General features: G+C 37.5%; 1 protein-coding gene across 4 annotated transcripts in view; it reads right to left on the bottom strand.

Moving 5' to 3' along the window:
* Nucleotides 1–23272, bottom strand: part of ZEB2 (zinc finger E-box binding homeobox 2) — a 135373-nt gene that overhangs the window by 6115 nt on the left and 105986 nt on the right. For all 4 annotated transcript variants that reach the window (XM_043894252.1, XM_043894254.1, XM_043894251.1 and 1 more), the window contains exons 5-9: nucleotides 13708–13896; nucleotides 12800–13014; nucleotides 10106–10214; nucleotides 7222–9191; nucleotides 5448–5628 (exon numbers count right to left, since the gene is read on the bottom strand). In XM_043894252.1, coding sequence (XP_043750187.1) covers nucleotides 5448–5628; nucleotides 7222–9191; nucleotides 10106–10214; nucleotides 12800–13014; nucleotides 13708–13896 — 2664 coding nt within the window. The remainder of the gene's footprint in view (nucleotides 1–5447; nucleotides 5629–7221; nucleotides 9192–10105; nucleotides 10215–12799; nucleotides 13015–13707; nucleotides 13897–23272) is intronic.

Genomic DNA, 23272 nt, shown 5'->3' with positions numbered 1-23272 from the left:
TAAGAATACAAATTAGAGAAGAAATCATTTGAAAACACAAAGCAGAAAGATAGATGTCATGGAGGCTGAACTAACCCAAACAGTGTTTTCCCTCTAAAGTTTTCCATGAGATGTCAGCCACTTGTTGAGTGTTAAAATACTCTTCAGCTAGAGAATGCTGTATTTCCTTTGGCATTCCAGGCAGTTTCTAACCAGTGTTTGGAACTTGAAACTGGTGCCAAGCCTAAACACATCTGGTTGATTCCAGGCCACAAATAGCACTGGAATGCCTTCAACACCTTCCATAGCTGCCATACTTAAAAGTTTATTTCCAAAATAGAACTGACAAAAAAAATTTATCAGACTGATGCTCCAGAATTAAAGTCAGAAATGTGTCACGAAGAGCAGTATGTATCATCATAACATACATGAAGTTATGTGCTTATATTTCCTAATACAAATTTGCATTTCAGCAAATCAAAAACCAGCATGAGTAGATTCAATACCATTTTCATTTGCTAAGTGACATTCAGATTAGGAATCCATTTTACACACTTCACGTATTCAGGTATATGGTGATATATAATCTCAATTAGTAATCAAATATCTTTAATAAATTTATTGAATGCCTCTGGGGCATGCTACTATTTAGCAAATGCTGTTGGCTGCTCTATGTTAGTTCATTAATGATCTTTATCTTATTGTAACATCCAGGATAAATTAAGTGATAAGATGTGGTAAACCACAATATTAGAGTAGGAAGAAGTTATTTACCTGTAAGAGGAAAAATTAAAAAGTATTGGAAATAAAGAAGATTCTAGTAATCTGTTTCAAGGCAGCTAATAGTCTGAAGAAAAAAAAGTGTAATTCAAACCACACAAGAACTTAACTTTTGGAAAAGATGTATTGAATGAGGTAAACGAGATAACAGAGAAGAGAATGTCAATGGAGTGCCAAGAGTTTGGAAAGAGAGCGTGCTTTTTCATTTGACAAGACCACCGGGTGGGAAGGTAATTTAACAGGAAGCAGAAGTACATTTGGGAAAAAGACAGAGGTTTTGCCTTCCAGAAAACCTCAAGTTGCTATATATGAATTTGATCTCTCGTGTGTATTTTACTTGGACCTTCAAAAAAATGCTATTAGGAGGTAGGATAAGACGATTCTGACAGTGGTAATTCATTCACCCAGCCAGGGTGGTGCAGAGTTAGATAGGGAGGGAGTCTAGAGTTTGACTGCCCGGGTTCAAATCCATCTTTTAAGACCTGCTGTGTAGCCTCAGGCATGTTAACCTCTCCTTCTGAGGATTAGGGTCCTTGTTGGTAACAGGAAAATCATTTGGGGACCTAACCTGTAGACTGGGCACAAAGAGTGAAGGAGACAATGCAGGTAAAGTGTTTACTTCAAGGACTGCACATAGTAAGCACTCAATGAATGTTCGATATTTTTATTTGTATTTATTAGTACACGTTCAGTAATTTCCCAAGTTGTAAGCAAGATGCATGTATCAGGAGCAAAGTACATGGAAGAAATGAATCTGAATGGAGAGAAGAGAAATTGCAGATAAAAACTAAAATCTTTCTTGGTTCTTTAGTTGCTACAGTGCACATGGGCAGAACTGTCCTGCAACCTCTCAATGTCTCAGAAGTTCAAGGGCACAGAAATGTTGATTGGTTAGTTCACTACATGGATCAGCTCTGTGAATAATTGTGAACAAACACCACAGTTGATATGGCTCTCTCTTTTCCAAGGGAACAAACCACAGAGCAATGTCCTGAACGAGCATTCTCAAAGGACAAGTTCAAGGCCTGTTAGATATGCTTTGGGGATGCCCACTGAACTGAAGTCTTTAAGATATAGATATTTGATGTGCGCTCATTCTTAGTCACTTCAGTTGTGTCTGACTCTTTGCGACCCTGTGGATGGTAGTCTGCCAGGCTTCTCTGTACATGGGATTGTCCAGGCAAGTATACTGGAGTGGGTTGCCATTCCCTCCTCCAGGGGATCTTCCTGACCCAGGGATTGAACCCACATCTCCTGTGTCTCCTGAATTGCAGGCGAATTCTTTACCACGGAGGCACCGGCGTAGCCCATAGATATTTGATAGTTACAGGCAGTTGATTTTAAGGGAGTCCATTTGATCATAAATAATATGGTTATATTAAAATACATTAATTCTACACTATGAACCAACAACCTAAAAGAATAAAATGTTCAGCTATTATGTCATGCCAAAGACAGAATTGCGAGCAGGAGTTTTAGAATTGCACTAAATATTCTACTAATTTTGCACTAAATATTCTACTAATCTCCAGAAATTTTACTGGTAAGCATTTAATACATTCAGTTTAAATAGGAACTGACTTGGCCATTTATCTCTTTTTAAATTGCTTGATTGGTTTACCTGATTCAAATCAAGATGTCCTGGAATTAAGTTTCCACATGAACAAAATTCAGAAAAAAATATCCAAACTGATATTGAGTAAGTAAAAACTTCTATAGGGTAAGTTTTCTTTCTTTCTAATATCAAGGTTCATGATTCACCTGACAGAATAACTGAAATTAGTAAATGAAAGGTTTGTGGTACGAAGAAGATTATCATGTAACTGAGAAACAAAATTGACTGGGTAATTTGAAATTTTAACTTCACTCAAAAGTAGAAACATTTTTTTATTACTTTTCTAAATAAAGTGGGTTGAAGAGCACCTACCTTTCTCAATAGAGAAAGTACTCAATAGATGTCAGATTTAAATTTTAGTGGAATTTAAGTGAAGTCTTTTTTTTTTTTTTAATAAGTGAATTCTTTACAGTGCTTAACAAGAGTTTCAGATTTTTTATTTCTCAATCCTTGTTTGTGACAATTAATTCTATTGAAATCAACATTTATGTAGGGTTTTCTTCCTCTGTCCCAGTCCCAATTCCCAGGAAAAGCAAGCAAGCAATGAGCCATGGGTAAGGAGAATTAAGCATTATTATTTTTGGTGTCTGCTTAGGAAATAAACAGACCGAGGTAAAAAAGCACAGGATCTTGAAATAAGTAGCTCATAATTTCCTTCTTAATTTGAACTATTTTATATGTTAAATTGTAGACAGATGTAACAAATACACTTTATCAATGACACATTCATAATCAACACATAATCAAATGACCATTCAATTTCATTTCCCAACCTTGGACTCAATCAACCCAAAGATGGTTCTCACTTATAATTTTCTTTTTAACACATTCTCAAAGTATAACTAGTGCTTAATATAAACAAATAAAAGGCCTTTGGGGCCCAGTTAGGAAGGAAAGTGAACTAGATTTCCACATATATCATAGCGACAGAAAATTCATGAAGAGCTTCACTTTGATAGAACTTAATACACTGACAGTAGAAAATGTCACGAGATGTTTGGTCAAGAGACCAAAAAAGTTAACACAGTGGAAACTTGACAAGCTGGGAAGCCAACAGGAGGATAATTAATCACAAGTTTAGAGAAATCATTGGATGGTTAGCATCTTGTTGCTAGGCAATGTTTCTAGGCAGCTGATTTTCTCACATCTTAAAGGACCAGAACATTTTTTTAGTATAGTATATTTTTCAAATTGATTATGCATATTTGTGTTTGTCAACTTCGGTGTCTCTTAGCTATCTATAACACCTTGGAGTTTATGGACTAATTTGTAAGAAATAAAGGTATTGGCTGGATGTCAATATATATAATAGCCCTCACTAAAATAAAAGTTTTGCACTCACCATGTAGTAAATGATAGAGTTTGCATATGTTCATATAATAAAACCAATCAGAGAGGGAAAGATGCCTTCAATGATGTGCTTACTGGCTTACTGTAGCTGAATAATGAGATATAAAATATATTTGAGGTTGATTAAGACATTAAAGTAAATTTGGGTATGAAAATATATTTAATCTATAATACATAAATAGGACTTGGTACTAAAGAAAATATCTATTGATATATATCATAAAAGACAAATGTAAGAAAACTGTGACATTTCAAACATTGAATTATGTCACACAAGTATAAAAACTACTGGGATTTGCTATTCAAATTAGGTTGCTTTTAAGGTATCACTAGTAGAACTTTCAAAATAATACCAATTAGTATCAGACGATTGAAGAAAAAGAAAACTGGGCTGGTTGAAATAAGAGCGCTGTTATTTATCAACCTTGTTCTTTTCACAAATACCCTCAATGCTTAATGTTGCAAAACTCACCCAACTTTTCCACACCCTCAGGTCACCGTGGTCACTTGTACTGTCTCTGTCACATGCCCCGTGAGGGATAAGGGAAGGTACAGTACAAATGCTTCCCAAGGATGGTTTTCAATCACTAAAAAGGGTACTATGGATTTAGATGGTCAAAATGTGACAGGAAGTATTCACATTCCCTTTTCTTTGTTTTCCTTTTTTGCATCTTTATCACTTTCCCCAAAAAAACATTTATGTTAGGTTAATTTTTTTCCTCTATATTTTTAAAATGTTTGATACTAGACATCTTGGTTTAAAATGAGAACCTTCCTATAATTTCCAGCCATCAGTATTTTGGTTGCAATCCTACGTTCTTTCTTTTCCCACCTAGGCCCAGTGCAGCATGCCACATTTCTGGTGGAGAAAAGCTGGAGATGGATTAAGAACAGGGATGAAGCAAAGCTATTTTCTGGTTAAGGGTGGAAGGGGGAAGGAGGGAACACAGGTGTGGCTCTGGCACGTAGCAGATCAGATCTTGGATTTTGGGAACTAATACTGCTTCTTCTTATAGCCCTTGGCTTTCTTTTGAAAAATTAAGCCATTCTCTCTCTACTTGTAGGGAAAAATCAGGCTATCTTGTTAACCCTGTTTAATTCTTCCTAAAGAGGAATGCATGAATTGGAAAGAAATAATCTACATTTAGAAAGTTGTATTTTAGTCTTCCAAATATCAGTAATTTCAGTAGCTCATTTGGCCTATTATTCACTTATGTCTTTTCTTTCACAGTACTAACATTTTTAGTTTATTCAAAATATGGCCAATTTGTAAAAACCAAACTGAATACCAGCCCCTCCCCCCAATCATGGCTTACTTGATGTTTTGATGATGAAACAAATACAGCATTAACTGAATTTTTTATTGTTCAAGTTTTTCACATATAGGTTCATCACAGCTTAAGAATTTGAAGATATTTTCTGTAGCTGGCTTGTGTCATGTCATTTCGTTGCCCTGGCCATTTAAATACACCTTTGACAGGATTTGTGAATTTGGAGTACAGACTAACTTGAAAAATATAAGACAAGCAGGCTCATAAACACATGAATGATCCAATAAACAGGCAACAAAAAAGTCCTACTGAGCTAGGCAAAAGCATTATTTCTTCCTTGTTGAAGGTATCAGCATATGCTACATCTTATGTTGCACAAGTGTACTCATTAAATATTATGAAATGTACAGCAGGCCGGGAAGCTCTAACTAGCTAGTCAAAGTCACTCATACCTGTGTGCTCGTATTTATGCCGCAGAAGGGAACTGCTTTTCTGGAATGTCTTGTCACATAAGTCACATGCATACATGCCACTCTCTGTCTTCTTGATCTTCTTTCGAGACAGACAGGAGTCGGAGTCTGTCATGTCATCTAGGCCTGACATGTAGTCTTGTGCTCCATCAAGCAATTCTCCCTGTGATATAATCACATAGTTCAACACAGTCGCTTCTCTTTGTGTTTATAACAAACAACTTTGCATTGGCTGACATTTGGAGAATCTCGGAAGTGCTCTCTATGAATCCATCTAGTTCTTAGAAACTTTTACTTTCCATAAACAATATATGAGGGTTCACATTTCAACAAAAATATAAACCTTCTCTGCCCTAGGTGGTAGAGCTTGTTGTTTTTCAAGGATAGAAAATGTTCAACTCTGAAGGTGAGAAAAACATAAACTTCCCCATGTTCCTTAATTTTCTTTCTATTCGGAAATATCTGTGAGTGAGAACTAAACATCAGAATTTGTATATTTTCCAGTGTGCTTAACTTTAGAAATGATCTGTAGCTGCAGAAACCCCATTTTAATTGAATTTTATATTTAGGTACAAAATGTTATTATTATGCAATCTATTTAAATGTATGTCTACCAACTAAAGGCCTGGAGCTATATTTTTATATTTAATTTTCTAATTTGAAATAGGGAATATTAATAACACTTTTTATCAATGTTCTATCTATGTTAAAACAGCCTTCAGCATTGAGCAATAATGAATGTGGATCAGTAAATTATTAAATTTCTTGATATTTATTTTGTCTTGATCCAAAGGAGTGCAAACTTGCATGATAACATACATTTCCATTTGCTAGCCCACAGTTCGCTTTTCTTAGACTACGTTTGCACTAATTAATATTAGAGAAGATTAAATAGGCTTAAAAACATTTACAAAGAGGGCAGATGTACTGTAAATTGGAATACTGGAACAGCTGTGACAGAGGTGCACTGCTACTTAGGCTCCTATTTTGTAAACAGGGATTTTACTCCACGATGTTAAGACATACCTGCTTTTATATTTGAAAAACCATAAATTATTCACTAGCTTGAAAACTACAAAGGAAGTCATGTGGAATGTACAAAATATTTTTAAAAATACTCTTCCAAATAAACTATTCTCTATGAAACCAAGTGCACATCAAATTTACATATTATTGCAAATTGTGAGCATCTCTAAAAGTATGTGACTGTCATAAATGTTAACGTTTAGCCTCTATGTAAGTCCTATAAAATACTCATGAAGTGAAGTGAAAGTCACTCAGTCATGTCTGACTCTTTGCGACCCCATGATCTGTACAGTCCATGGAATTCTCCAGGCCAGAATACTGGAGTGGGTAGCCTTTCCCTTCTCCAGGGGATCTTCCCAACCCTGATTGAACTGAGGTCTCCTGCATTGCAGGCAGATTCTTTACCAGCTAAGCTATCGGGGAAACCCCCAAATACTCATATCAGCATATAATTCTGAAAGCAGATGGATCAATCTAAATAAACCTTAATGATAAATATTAAGTTCTTTATCTTTTCTTAAGGCACAATTGCTTGATAGAAAGGGTCCCACTGTTTCTCCATTTATTTGTCTAGCCCACTCAGTTTTAGCTTCAAGTTCAAACCCACTCTTCTATTTCTGCTGAGAACACAGCAATAGATTTTTTTCCACTAAGATTTTTTCCTACATAAACGTAAGCGATATAATTTTCACCTCCTCTCTTCTGATTAAAAAAAAAAATGTCTCATTACCTGAAATCCTGGTTTCCGCTGGTACTTTCTCCTTTGCTGCATGTCAGCAAAAGTAGCTGCTCCAGTTGGGTAAGTATAGGCCATGTGTGGTAGGAAGCTCATCTGATCCAGTCCTGGGTATGGTCGCAGTCCAGGGATGCTAGTCTGGACCGGTGGCATGAAAGCGGCAGGGGGGAACGCGCTTTGTGGAGGAAGAGCTGTGTAGAGAGGTTTGGCACTAAAGGGGTTCATGCCGAACACTGGGTTAGCACTTTTGCTGTCCAGATTATTTGAATTTGAAAACTCCTTCTTGATAAAAGTCAAGTTCAGAGGCTCATCTGAGTTTTCAGATGACGAAGAAACACTGTTGTGGTCTAAATTTATGCTGCCAACTTTAGTTTTGTTCTTTGTGGCTATAATACTTTTGGGTTCTTTCATTTGTTTTGGTAACGACAGGTCCAAAGGCTCAGCCTGGAGCTCCTCAGATGAGAAGCTGTTTGGAGTGTAAGAACTACTGTGGGAGTTTTTAGAAGACGTGGAGGAAAGATTTAAGGGAGAAGGAGTATTACTCCTTGAGTGGTCCAATTTTTCAACTGGTTTAATATTGGTAAAATGGGAAGGTTTTGTTAGCCTGAGAGGAGGGTCACAATTCGTAACACTGTTGTGGAGTTCTGCTATAGATGGTGACGTTATGGAGTCCATGGGTTTTACGGGAGACCTGGGTAATAAAGAGTCTTTTGTGGGAGGGTTACTGTTGGGAGCTAACGGCTTGGAGTTCCTTTCCAGTGATGGTGACCTGGAATTTGAGTACTGGTAGACTTTTCGTTGCTCAAACCATTCCTTCACAAATTCCTGAGGAAGGCCCACAGCAATGGAAATTTTCAGCAGTTCATCAGAGTTGGGCTCCATGTTCATAGCATAATATGCTTTAAGTACAGACATGTGGTCCTTGTATGGGTTGATGGGGCTTGTCATTCCTTTCTCAGAAAGTACAGATGACAAGAGGAGGGCTTTATTATCAACAAATACTCCGGCTTTGTTGGGGACTATGTTTTCATGGGGTTGCAGGACTGCCTTGATCTCTTCATTCATCTTACAAAGGTAACGTTCATGCTGATGCAAAGGAATGGGGCCAGGAAAACTTTCTTTACAGAACTGGCAGGAGAATGGAGTGGATATGTTGTGGTTCTCAATCATTTTGTCATCGGTGACCAAATCTATTAAAGTACGCAGCTTCTCTTTCTTTATATTACTGATCTGTCTCCTTGAGTCAGTAGTCAAGCTCTGGAGGCAAGCTTTGGCTTCATTGACTTTTTCTAACGTGTAGTCAATAATACTTTTAGTGGCACCATTATGACTTACTACTGGAAGACCTACGGGTGGAATATTAGGAGAAGTAACTCCTTGTTCCTCAGGTTGAGAGCATGGATCCTTCATGTGATAACCTTTCAACTTGGAGATTTCTTCAGCCTTGCAGTCCATTTTTTGTCTGGAAACTGTGTTGTCCACAATCTGTAGAACCTTTTGTACCTCGCTTAAGTTACTATTCATTGTGGGAAATCCAAGTAAAGGGGCTTCCATCCCTACACCTAAGTGCTGCATTGGACTCTGAGCAGACGGATGAACTCCTAAAGGGCTGGTGGCTCCAAGTGCACCATTCATAAAAGGACTAGTGCCACTAAACCCGTGTGTGGCCATAAGAACTTTATAGTCATTGAAGTCTAGTGGTTCTGTTTTAATTTTAAGTAAGCCTGTCTGTTCAGACATACTAAGTGGTTTTCCATTCTCCAATTTGTTTCTTAACTGGGTAATGGCCGAATTAGTAGGAGAAGAAGAAACAGAATTAGGGGAAGAACCTGTCTTGATATTGTTTCTCATTCGGCCATTTACAGAGATTAAGCCAATACATTTCTTGCTGCTGATGTGTGAGCTGTAGGAACCAGAATGGGAGAAACGTTTCTTGCAGTTGGGGCACTCGTACGGCTTTTCACCTAAAATGACAATTAAAATGAATGTTACTTTTTTTTTTTTCCTTTTTGATGGGGCACCAATTGCAATCGTCTACCCAGGCAAGAATCTGTGCAATCAAAGGAAAGGAACACAATGGGGCACCTCTACATTCTAGGTGCTTAGATTAGAATTATGTGGCTATAACTGTTTCTGGGCTTTATCTACCCTGGGAGGACATAATTCAAGATGTTAGCAATGGAAGGTGAGGGCTATCTGTGCCTTTTTCAGCCAAGATCCAAAATCTTGTCTTGCCATCGGCAGCCTCCTATTTAAACAGAGTGTTAGATTAATGTGTGGTCAATAGCACAATAAAGATGTCACAGTATTTAAAGGGAAGTGTAGCCATGGCTTTAATCAACTCTGTGAAGATTCCATTGATTCTACCAATCCAACTAGTCCTTTGAATAGCATCCAATTTGGTAATAAAATGCTTGGCAGAGCTATCAAAATAGTTATAAAGAAGAAATCTCAGTGGTAAGATGTTGTTCTGAAAATACAGCTTTCAGGAATCAAGGAACACTTATCATACAAAAGCTCTTATCCAAAATTCTTCCACATTCTTCTTTCAAGTTTGGGTATCAAAAAATGAATATCCTTCAGAATTTGCCAGCTGAGTTTCTTCAGGTCAAAAACATTTTAAAGGACAAAAAGGACCTTCTAGATTTCACAAGAAGGCAAAACATGTGCAATTTTCAAGAAGTATAAGCACTCCTCCACTTATTAGCAGTGCTATTGGTGGTACTGTAAGGCTCACAAAGTGGGCACACAAAGCTTACGACATAAATGTGTAGTTCTAAAAAACTACAAACAGGATTGTGTACATTTTATACAATCTTTAGAAAGGCTCCTAATGAAACAAAACGCAAAAACAAGCACCAGCTCCTCTACTACTCACCACTGTGGATTCGCAGGTGTTCCTTCAGATGGTGTTTATATTTGAAGGCCTTGCCACACTCCGTGCATTTGAACTTGCGATTACCTGCTCCTTGGGTCAGCATTTGGTGCTATAAAAGGAGAAAGACTGACATCAGTTTTGTGCAGGAGGAACAAAGGAAACTTGTTACAAATATTTTTAAAAGGCCTCTATTTTCAGACAGGCCAAAAGGTTTGAGTGCATGTTTATTTATTTGCCCAGTCTTTCAGAGTTGCAATAAAAGTGATAATGTTGGCAATAAAATTGGAACAAATAAAAAAAAAAAGTGCTTTCACATGCGCATCCAACACTTGCTTTAGAATTATCTCTGTAGTCTCTTTTCCAAAATGTTTCTTTGAGCCGTTGGAGATGAGAAAGCATAATTGCAAAGATGTTTGTGGCTCTCTGTGTTTACTGCAGATTCTAAAATCTGAAGATTCCCTGTTGGAACGCAACGATTTTGTCAAGGAAAAAAATAAATATTATACTCAAAATCCTAGTCTCCCCGAAGAACTCCCCACACAAATAACTCATTTTTCTTTTCTGTATTGAGGTATACTGAAGCAATACTAATTTTAAAGAAGAAAGAAAAAAACCTCACATAAATTAAAAAATTCTTGATTATAAATATTTCATTACATGATAAGCATGTTTAAATACCCCATTCACAGTGCTAGTAGCAACTATAAACCCTGTTTTTCCTGAGGTGTTGCATGTAAGATTTGATTCATTATCAAATGTAAGAGACAACATCTTGGGCTAGAACTGCTTGAGCAGTTTTATCACAGGCCAGTAGGAAAGACTTCAACGACCTGTCATTTTCCTTTTTAGCAGTGTGCTGGGGAGTAGGGACGAAAAAGAAAAAAAAGTTTGCTGAAAAGACAAGTTAAAAGCAGCAAAGATATAATCAAACACAGCTGACCTTTTTGAACAAGGGAAAAAAAGCACTGTGACTTAGAATTCTGAAAAAAAAAAAAAGAAAGAAATACAGTCATCCACTCTGGATGTTCAAGGTAGGAGGCCAGCCTTTTTCAAGCAGCAATGACACAAAGGCCTTTTGCAAAAAAGACAGTACAGAAACGGTATGACAACTGCTAGGGTGTGCTGAATCTTCCCACATTCCTAGTGAGACAGATGGTGTTACATGGGACACGGGGAGGTTTGTTCAAACAGCAGCAACCTTCAAAGATCAAGCAGAGCCCAGCCCGCCGAGCGCCATTGAGGGACCCGCGCTCATATGTTGCTGAGTTGCATAAACAAACAGCAACAGCTGCTTTGCCTCCCCCCACAGCCCTCAGAGGACTACTATAAACTTTAGTTGTGCCACTGTTAATATGATACAATCATTTTAATTTACTAATTGTAAATGCCATGAGCAAATGAGGGGACTTTTCAACACCAAAGCTACCATTCATAATGCGCCAGCACAATCACACTTCTGCATGTGAAATTTAAAGCAGTTATGCTAGATAAATATCTAGGCACTTTTTTTTTTTTTTCCTGGAGTTTTTGTGCATATAAGCAAGGGGAGAGAAACTGTTATATAAGTGTAACTAGGCAAGTGGGGTTTTTACAACTGAACTTGGAAAAACATGCAGGTGGCAAGTTCAATGAGATATAAATGAAATGATTTACATGAGCTATTTTCTTAAAATAATGAAATTCCATAATCCAGTATCATTGCCATTGCTTGATTGTGTTTGCTTATTCTCATTTCCCTTATTCAAAGAAATTAAAGCCCATAAGAATTTTAGAGAAAATCTTGTTTAATAATTTTCAAAACAGATATGGTGTCAAGGTTTATATAGGGTGATTCCAGAACTGTAGGGCCAGATATTGAGACTTAAGGCACATCAGTTGTGTTACCATCCGAACACCTCATAATATCAATCTGCAATGAACTCTCCCAGGAGGACAGAAAAAGCACTTTTGCTAAAACATTTAAGGGACACTGTGAATCAAACCTATTCAATCATTTTAAGGATTTATGAAGCTATACTGTTGAAGATAGAGTCTTTATTTTGAACACAAGTAATCCAAAAGGCAGAGTAATTTTAATATTTAGCAACAAATATGAATATCAAGAAAGGATCATTTTTATTGCATATACACGTTTGAGTATTAATACAGTTTATTTTATATAAGCATGCATATGTATTATGTGCTTTTTGATTTTCCTTAAAACACTTAATTAGATTTCATAAACTAGTAGCAGCTTGTAAAAATAGCCTAAGTAATTGAAGATGCTATGTGACCAATGGAAAGAATACATACTTCTTTTACTATGACTTAGAGTTTACATGGAAAAAAAAAACTAAGTAAAACTAGGTGAAAAATGGAATTAAAATTGCTGAGATGTTTAATAATGTATAATTAAAATGCTACAATTTCATTCACTTTTTGTGGAACATAAAAATGAAACTAAAGTCAAGTTAAAGTGCAAATAAAATTTCTAAATTAGAAATTAACACACTCATTCGATCGTGAACGTAAGACTATTAAATCATATTAGAAGAGACCATCAAAAAATCATTTAGACCTCAATTAAAGCTATTACCATTAAAAGATCTGCATCTTCAAAATGCCATGAAAAATTAATAATGATTGCCAATCAAAGCAATATCGTTTCTCTAAGGGGTTATTATAGAAAGAAATCACTTAAAACCAACCCCCCACCTGATCTGTCCCTGGCTTGTGCGTCACCATATGCCGCTCGAGCTGGGTGCGGTAGGCAAACGTGTAGCTACACAGAGGGCAGGAAAAGTTCTCTTCATTCTTCTCGTGGCGGTACTTGATGTGCTCCTTCAGTGATGTCAAGCGCTTGTAGCCCCGGTCGCAGTAGGGGCAGGTCAGCAGTTGGGCAAAAGCATCTGGAGTTCCAGGTGGCAGGTCTGTAGCCGAGAGACGAGAGGGAGAGAAGCGGGCCAAAAGGTCAGTAAATCAATGGCAGCTAATGGGCTGACTGCCCGGGATGGTATGACAGGAATCACTGCAATCTGCTCCACGAGGGTGCCATCGGCGCACGCGGCCTCCGTGCACGCCAGTCCCCTTGCACACCCAGGACAGACTTGTCGGCATCAGCTCACACTGCGCTGGAAAATTAATTAATTACTGGAGCATTTGGGGGGGAAATTTAAACAGCTGATAAATGAGGAAATTCTCTTTAGGTGACTGACAGTTCGTAGGAAACCTTTAGTCACAGATGACTCAGGGATTCATGGGGTGAAGGAGCTTTTTGGATACCAGTAAAGAAGAACAAAAGGTGAGGGTCAGAATCTCTAAACTTTTTTTTCCCCTCCAAAGTGAAATATTTCGGAAAGATAGGAATCCATGTAGATATTTTTATCTCTTAGAAATAGGCTCTAATTGTTCTTGTTCTTTATTGGATGTACAGATGACACAAATTTGCTGACAAAAAAATTTCACAATACCCTAAAATTACAGTTCTAATCTTTGCTCATGAAATTCCATGCCTCTGCAGCTGTTCTTCAAATTTTAAGGTAAACACCCAGGCATGTAGTGCATTTGTAATTCTAACAGCTGCAGAGGTCAGCGTCGTGGCTAAAAATGAATTACAGCCTCACCATTTTCTTCCTGCCCATTGGCCTCTGGCGTGCCAAGGCGAGACAGCTCCTCGGGGGCTTCTGGGTAAATGATGGCTGTGTCGCTGCGATGAAGGTACTCTTCGATGCTGACTGCATGACCATCGCGTTCCTCCAGTTTTCTTTTGGCAAAGTATTCCTCAAAGTCTGCTGTGCAATTTGCATTCTTAACTGAAATGGTAAAAAGAAGAAGAAATGTCTTTTCAGGACCTTCTTCCCAGGAGCCTCCGTCTACCTACATCACTGTAAGACACGTGGACTTGCAAAAAGACTACAAATACCTAGTTTATTTGTAGGAAGTGTTGCTGATGACCACTTATTGATCGAATGGTTATTCTCATAATATATGTCAAAAAAAGAGAACACTTTGCTCTAAGTTAAATAGGCATATTTTATTTTCCTCTTCCTGGAAGATGAGTCTGTGTGCTTTGCAAAGAATGACAGACATTTTAAAATGTTTTTCAGGGAAAATGAAAAAAAGAACTATATTCTAAGATCCATAAACATGGGAGATAATATGAGCTCAAAGCTACTCTAATAATATATATAAAACTTTCTTTTTTTAAAGAAAGGTGTATTCAATTTTTTATAGTCCACTAAACTTAACGTTCCTCACCACATATACATTCTGTTGCTAAATGTAAGCTTTTAACCCTCCACTCTCTGAACATCACAGACCACCAGGACTACACAGTTCAAGAGAGATGTAGAAGGATGGATATTCCCAGAAAGATAATAATGAGATTGTTAAAAAAAATTCAAGGAATGTTGGAGTTTACCCTTTCTTGAAATTTCAATGTTTAGCTCAATATTTTAAAGTTGTTGAAAATAAAATTAAGCTCACACTGATAGAAATAAAAAGTAACAGATCGAGTTAAGAAACTGGCTATCTTGCAATATGATTTTGATATGACTTTTAACTTTTATGACTCTGTTCCCATGACATGAATGACAGGTGTAAACCAATGTTAGCAACTTGTGTCCCAAGACTGTATATTGGAAACTACTAGCTATATTTTTGAAATAAGTTGTGGCTTAAATATCCTAAGTAAAAACTTTTACGCATAAGTCAGTGTTGGGAAAGTGGGTGCCACATTGTTGTCTACCAGAAGTAAGTGAAGAATAATCCTTTGCTCATACAATCCATGGTGAGGCCAAACTTTCATAGTTTTTGAGGACAGTAAAGCTTGATCTCACTACATTCTTCATCTCACTTTCTCTGTCATAAAAGATACTACAGTATTGATATTTGTCATCCTAATTCTCCCCGGCAATTTGTGGCAGGGTGATGTTCAAGCAAGCCAGTCAATTTTTATTTTTGGCTTTTACTGTTATGAACGTGTGTGAGAAGACTAGAAAGTGGAACCTTCCATTAATCAATAAGTATTTACTGAATGCTAGGTATGTGATAGGCATCATGTTTTGTTTTGATAAGCAAAAAAAGAGATCCAGCCTCATTCTTCAGGAAGCCATGAAAATGATCATTACAACTGATATTGTCTCAAAAATAGTTATAATATTACAAACTCAAATAAGTGTTATGAAAGAACGTTACACGGTGGTATTACAGAAGTAACAGGGGGACTTGACAGGGACCTGATGGAGTCTGGAAGATCAGGAAAGCCTTAACTGAGAAGCATGAAGTTAACTAACTTTAGAAGCTAAGGTAGAACAGTGGTGACTGGGAAGAACATGGACCATTTCAGAATCTGAAACGACTTTGCTAGAGTGTGGAGAGAAAGAGGGAGCTTGATGTAAGGGTAAAGAGGAAGGTAGGGACCAAACCCTGCAGTGCGCGCTAGTCCTGTTGAGGATCTGGATTTTCTTCTAAGAGAAGCAGGAAGCCACTGAAAGATATCAAGCAGGAAAGATGGTGGGGTGAAATTATGGGTTATCTGCATTTTCAAATGACAACCCTGGTTACAGTATGATAGGGACTGCATGAAGAGGAAAGTAGACCCTTGGAAACCAGTTAGGAGTCTCTTGCCATTGATTGGGCAAAAGATAAAGGTTACAAAAATGCTGAGGGAGATTATAAGAAGTGGTTGGATTAGATTTGGGGAAAGCTTGGATGTGCCAATGAGGGAATGGTGAAGATCCCCACCCCTTTTAGGTTTAGGCTTTTCGAATTTGATAGATGGTTAAGTGACATCAGCAACGCAGGAAGCACAGGCATTCTAAAAAAGATTTGAAACTATGAATGAATACATTGGATCAAATAAAAGGAAACTGGGAGCATTGCACTTTGTAGACTATTAAACTAAGTGCTAACAATCTGAATACTGTGATCTCAAATGTTTCTCTTTTGCCACTCCAACTTCCGTTAATTTTAACAAGAGCAATGGTCTAATTCCAGGACCTCCTTCTAATAGAGGTTTGGAAAGTGCAATAGTAGATTAAGATTTTGTATCTTGAAATTTTGTTTAAATCTTCTCTTAGAATTTTCAGTCTTAACATCTTTTCTAAGTAGAATATGGACATTGATTAAGATCACTTTCCCTCTGATCTATTCAAGCTGCCATGGATGTTTTCCAAAGGATACTTGGTGGTGACTGTGATGGTATCATTTAACTTGCACCATTAAGTCACTAGGGAGGTATGAAGGAAATGCCAGCTTGCACAAACTATTTATTCATTGTTTTGGATCATCAAAATAACTTCAGATCTAGCAAAAGTCACCTTTTAAGTGAAAGAAAAGATAAAGGGGACAAAATGGGTGGATCCCAAATGAACCTGTTTTTAACAACTTAACTGATCTGATCAGGGATTGACTTCTTTATTAGCACCATGGCAGTAGAAAGTAAGGTGGTAGTGATTTTCCAAATTCAGATCTAGTTAAACATTGTCAAATGTTTAAGACATGATTTATTTTAATTTTTCAAGAACACTGTCCCAGTTGAAGATCCTTAGTGTAACCCAGTAAACATGGATAGATATACATTTAATGTCATCCTAATTTTATCCTGATATTTCAGCAAGTATTTGAATTATCTGGCTATCTTTGCATGAATTTTTATTTGCATATGAATGTTTCCATCAGAAATGTAATCAAATGCAAATTCAATTGGATTTGCATTAATAGCCTTTCAGCTTAAAAGGGAGGAAAATTCTGATTTTTCTGGATAGGCAAACTAAACTGCATCTAGATACACTACTGGTATTTGGAGAGGCAATTCATTCAGTAAATCAAATCTGGCCATACTAGATTTCTATGTCAAGTGTGATGGGGACAAAAGATATCAAATCATGTGCTCTTGTTAAGGATCATCTTTGATCATCTTTGTAGCCTGAGCATCAAATATATTGCCTAGAAATTAGTAGGCACTCAAGAATCATTTATGGAATGAATCTGGAATAAATTATGTCCTTAACACTATCTTGGTGCAGAAGTCTTCTAAAAAAAAGGAAGCATAAGATAAGACACCTATAGTTAGGTGTAGGAACCTAGACCTACTATTCAAGTAATTGTAGAACAATTATGTGATAAACTGTGTAGTCGTGATCATAAGTTCTTGCAAGAATTTGATAGGGCTCAGGGGAGTATTCAAAAAGGGTTTCATGAAGAAAGCCAATCATTTAAATCTATCTGCTCTATCAGGATTTTTCTTCATGTGGTATAGATATGCTATTAGTTATATATCTTAATATCTAGAATCACTTAAGTGGGTTAGAGTCTAGCCTTCTATGAACTAGGTATAACCATCATGGATGAAATGTGATTTTCCCTAATCTTGGTATGGATACTAGTAACATATGGTTACTAGTAAATGGTTTCTCTGCTCAGTACCACAACATTCTCCTTTGCTTGGGGTGGTTCCCCACTGTCCCTATTGCTAAGATTTATGGTACTCAAGGCAGCTGCCACGTTGTTGCATGATCCTGCTCCACTAGATGCAGTGGATCAATCTGCACCTGAAGTAAAGTGAAGTGATCTTAGCTCTCCATCCTGTAGGTCAAATCATTGATTGGTCCAGTGGTAGTCAAGAATCCCACTGACTTTCAGTCAATCTCTTTCCCATGATTTTAGGATTTGTTTCCAAAGAGAGCACCAAGGCAGACTTATATTTTCCAAGTGACTACAACTATACAATGTAGAATGAAAGACCCGATAAATCCCATGTAAAATAAGAAAATTTACAAAGAGAGAAAATGAAGCAGATACCTAAAGAAAAGCTGAGACAAGATGACAAGCCATGACAGCAGTTTTCTAACCACACTTATTCCTGAGGTCAATCTGCACCTGTATCCTCCCAGAGAGCAGAAAATTCCCTCTTCTACCTTAGGCTATGTTGTGTTTCAGTCTGCTAGACTCCAAAACACCCTGATTGTTACAATTCTAGAATAAATGATGGAATTAAATTTTGGATACTCTCAAAATTGTTGGGAAGGAAAATGTTTTGATTCTATTTGGAAGTCTGCATTTTTGTTTTTTACAAAGATTTTGTAATACTGTATAGCAGAATCAGAGATGAGGTAGAAAATTTGCTAGAAAGTTATAAAATTCCTCACTGCATTTTTCTAGTCTAAAATCAACCTCATTTTCTTTTCTGTTTTTCTATAATCCTCTTCACTCCTCGATCTCCTTGGAAGAACTGCCAAAACACACTGACAAAGGATATTTGCATGGTATTTATGATCAAGCCATAGCAAAAATTCACAGGAAACCTCAAGTAATTTCTTCCCATACCTTCTCCAGAGATTTTGCATTTAGTCCTAAAATTTACCCTGATGTCTTGCAAATATCTCAGCCTTCCCTAAGGTCTGGTAAACTTTCCTCTGTCCAAAAAAAAGAACTTCAATAATTAAAAATGTTTCCTCATAGCCAAATGTGTTTTAATATTGTTAGGGTAACTTTCTAAGTCCCTTTAAATCAGAAAAGCTCAAATTTCTTGTAAATACGTTGGTCACTCTTACTAATGTTGTTAATTAATAATACTTTCATAAAAACCCTATGTCTATCTTAGGTATTAATATTTTTGATAGATAATGATAAATACCAACATGGACTGACTTTTCAAATTACTGCCTAAAAGCAAGTAGTGTTAACCACTTGAAATTAAATCTCTAAATAAAAGATATTTATTGGTCTCTTTAATAAATCATTCATAACTCCTGTTCCCCTCATAAATATTTCTTAAAGATTCTTAATACTCTTTTTTAAGTATTTCTTTTCCCAAAATTATTTTTATTACTCTTATTTTATTTTTTATAGCCATACCCCACGGCATGTGGAATCTTAGTTCCCTGACCAGGGATTGAACCTGTGCCCCCTGCATTGGAAGCATAGTATTAACCACTGGAGCACCAGAGAACTCCTAAGATTCTTAATATGCTTACAAGTAGTTAACTTATAATGAGACCTTGATACTTGTTCCATCTCTTTTTTCTGTTTCCTTTTATTCTCTCACCATGTATTTTCTTTCTTTGTTACAAGCATGTGTTCATGTAGGAAGACAGGTACTCTATTAACACTGGTCTATAACCCAGCATGATTTTCACATTCATTAAGAAATTGAAGAAATATATTTGACTATTATGCTAAGCCATTTTAATAAATATCAAAATGAATCAATAATTCTTTTGGAAAAGAAAATACTTTGGAGGGTCTAGAAGAGCTGAAGCAAACACCTATAAAAACTGAGTAAAATCATTCATCCATCCCTTTGTTTAGTAACTGTTTATTGAGTGCCTACTAGTACCAGAGCATTGGATAGGGATAGAACACAGTGATGGTGACTGAGAACTGCTTTTCTACTCTGTGAGTCTCATATTTAGAGACAAGTACATAAACTGAGTGTGATTCTGCAATACACAGACATAAATATATAAATGTGTATCAGAGGAAAACAAATACACACATACACACTTCCTTAGTATAAAGTAGAAATTACACATTTATAATATCTGCTTTTACTCACTTCAAATGTCAAGGCAAAGGGACCTGAATCTAGATAACTACATCCGTCATCTTTTTGAAAAAATAAGCTCTCTCTAAACAACATTTTCAATGGTAGGAAAACACGGAAAATTATTTTTGATTTAGTCATTTGTATTGAATTTTTTAAAGAAAGCCCATATTCACATTTGTTGAATATAAATTCTCATGGCTACTTTGTTTAAAGTTGACTAATTAATGTAGGATACATATTTTATCATTAAAAATGGATGCATGGCTTTCTGCAGAAGGCTTCCAGAATGCACAGTGGCACCAAATATCTAAAAGCAACCTTGAGGAAGATGATGTTTTTCTCATTAGATAGCCACACGGGCTACCCAACAGAGCCTCCAGCTGCTACAGAGGTGTGGGTAAAGCCAGAAAAGTCTTGTCAAAAGTGACAAAGCTTTCTTCTCTTCTTGAGAATTAGTACAGTGTTTGGACTGGTCTCTCCATGCCGGCTCTGATGTGGCTTTCTCCTGAGAACACATGTTCAGATGCCAATGAGTGTTCCCCATGTATAAGAGCGTCAGGAGTGAAAGTTCCAAGGGGATGGGACTCTGTAGTATTCTGCAGAATCAGATACCTCCCCCAACAGCAGGAAGCAGTCCAACTGGGGACAGAGTCTAATTTTAAAGTGAGGTTGTTTTTTTTTTTAATTGGGGGATCATGAATATCCAGATTTAAAGACTACAAACCCTTTGATAGTTTTGCTGTCTATGTATTCGTATGAAGACCACTCCTTTAAAACAAAAATCCCCAAGTTAGATAATATGTGTTTACCTTTCATATACCTGTGAAATCTAAAATTTTGGATTTGGTTTATCACCGAAAAGACTCAAGCTATTTTATTACATTTTAGACAGGTTTATGAAGGATGGTATTTTTGCCCAGTAAGTCAATGCTCTTCCATATGCTTTCAGTAGAGACACATGACACCTAAGGATGTTCCAGGACAGTGGTTTCAAAATGTGGTCCCTGGGTCAGCAGCATCAGTACCACTTGGGAACTTCTTCAAAATGTAAATTCTTGGGGTCCATCCCCAGACAGACGGGAATCAGCCATCCGTGTTTTAATAAGTACTTCTGGGGATTCTGATACACGCCTAGTTGAATTGTTACTCTAGGAATTCAGTTCTCTGCCTCCCCTGGCTAAGTAAGGCATTCAGTAATGTGGTTTGGGAAACAATACAGAATTAATTCTATGTCAAGGAGCCTTTCTGCCAATCTCAATCTGAGCTCATGCCCTCCTTCTACAGAATATCATCTGCATGTCTCAATTGTTGAATTTATCCCATACAGGATAATCTTCCCTTTACGTGCCCATGAGCTAATAGAGGCACAGAGGGTCTTATTCACCTTTGCATCCCAGTGCCTGGGCTTCCCAGGTGGTGCAGTGGTAAAGAATCTGCCTGCCAATGCAGGAGGTGCAAGAGATTGTTGGGTCAGGAAGATCCCCTGGAGTAGGAAATGGCAACCTGCTCCAGCATTCTTGCTTGGAAAATTTCATGGGCAGAGGAGTTTGGTGGGGTCGCAGAGTCAGACGCAACTGAACACGCATGCATGCATTCCAGTGCCTAGGACAGTGCCAGGCACATAGCTAATACTCAATAATTGAAAGATTAGATCCTGTTTAAAATAATTAGACCTATGTATTTTTTTTAATCTCAATCTCTTCATCTATAAAATGAGCCAGTGTATGCTTTCTAGGGAATCCTCAAAGTTTCAGAATTGCATCATTTCAATTAATTCTTTGCCCTAATCAATTTGCTTTTTATTCACTGCCTAGGCCTAGAGAGTTTTATCTGTATTGTTTTCAGTTACAAACTCAAAGGAACGCAGTTTTCTGATGGAGGACCCACAAAGACAGATTAAGGAAACATATTTTGGAGGTGCCTGGAAACCACAGACAACATCACAAGGGAAACAGTGCTTAAATATTAAGCAAAAATTAAATATTTGCTGAATGAATGAAGGAGACACTCAAGAAGCTTGGGATATCTGTTCTTTCTTGTGGGAACCCTTGCTGTGAAGTGGAGATAGCTGCTCCTAATTGCAAACAAAGCTCATAAAATTGCAGCATTCATTCACCAGGAAGTGACAGGGTCTTCCTGATGTACACAGGTTACAGTCTGAAAATGACCCTCCTATCTAACCTGCCAAGTGCTATTTTTGTTTTTCTTGCCTCAGAACCTATGTCTTCCTCACCTCTCTTCTTAGAAACTCATTGTATGAAAGTAACTAGAAAAAAAAATTTTAATGATAATTTGCATGACAGATCTGACTAGAGGACGAAATTCTCCCAACCTATAAAAATGTGACCAGTATTATACACAAGAAGAAAATGACATGCTTTAGAACAGCAGGACTCTCTCTCTGTTAAGTATTTAGGTACTAAATGAATTGTCTGATAAACCGGTAAATTCACTGTTACACAATTGGTTAACACTATACATTCCACTCAACTCTGGCTGAGAACTATTTAACCCAAGTGAAAGTGAAAGCCACTCAGTCGTGTCCCACTCTGCGAGCCCATGGACTATACAGTCCATGGAATTCTCCAGGCCAGAATACTGGAGTGGATAGCCTTTCCCTTCTCCAGGTGTCCCATAAAGGGACATTCCAGGCCAGAATACTGGAGTGGGTAGCCTTTCCCTTCTCCAGGGTATCTTCCTAACCCAGGGATCAAACCCAGGTCTTCCGCATTGTGGGTGCATTCTTTACCAGCTGAGCCACAAGGGAAGCCCAAGAATACTGGAGTGGGTAGCCTATCCCTTCTCCAGTGGATCTTTCCAACCCAAGAATGGAACTGAGGTCTCCTGCATTGCAGGCAGATTTTTTTACCAACTGAGCTATCAGAGAAGCCCCCAGAAGAAACCTAGGTAATTTAAAGGTTTTAACTGAACTCCAATTAAGAGATACGAGAGGAATGGAAACTTATAAAGCAAGAAGATAATAAAGGTACAAAAACGTTCTCTTTTCTCCACTGTCTTCTATGCTAATGATATGACACACAGAATTTATGCTGCAAGAAGCCTAACCCATTGTTAGCCTGCTAACCTTATCACTCTGATTACCATTTTGGGGACATTGGGCTTTCCTGGTGATTCAGACAGTAAAGAATCCGCCTGCAATGTGGGAGACTCTGGTTCAATCCCGGGACTGGGAAGATCCCCTGAAGAAGGGAATGGCTACCCACACCAGTATTCTGGCCTGGAGAATTCCATGGACTGTATAGTCCATGGGACTGCAAAGAGGTGGACATGACTGAGTGACTTTCACTTTCTATCTTGCTCAAACAAGAGTTTAAATCGAGGTCTAGCTCTTTACCTGGGATTCAGTTGCTTCTGAGATCCCCGCAAAAGAGCCTATACACCTGAACAGAATACGTGTTTCTATGTGGTACTTCAGGCAGAGAGTCCCTGATCCCACCCCTTCCCATCCTGCTCATACTCACAGATTATCTTAACATACTTTGTGAGGTATAAGCAGGACTGGCTATATAATGGGGCTTGGTGCAAAATGGCAGCTAGATTCTTTGCCACGGAGTCATCTGGGAAGCCCCAGACGGCAGCAGGATAGCATCAAACCAAGGGTGGGGTCTTTCCGAGCC

Source organism: Cervus elaphus, chromosome 33 (assembly GCF_910594005.1).
Source record: "Cervus elaphus chromosome 33, mCerEla1.1, whole genome shotgun sequence".
In the NCBI taxonomy this organism is placed as follows: domain Eukaryota; kingdom Metazoa; phylum Chordata; class Mammalia; order Artiodactyla; family Cervidae; genus Cervus; species Cervus elaphus.
This window is presented reverse-complemented; position numbering and strand designations above follow the sequence as displayed.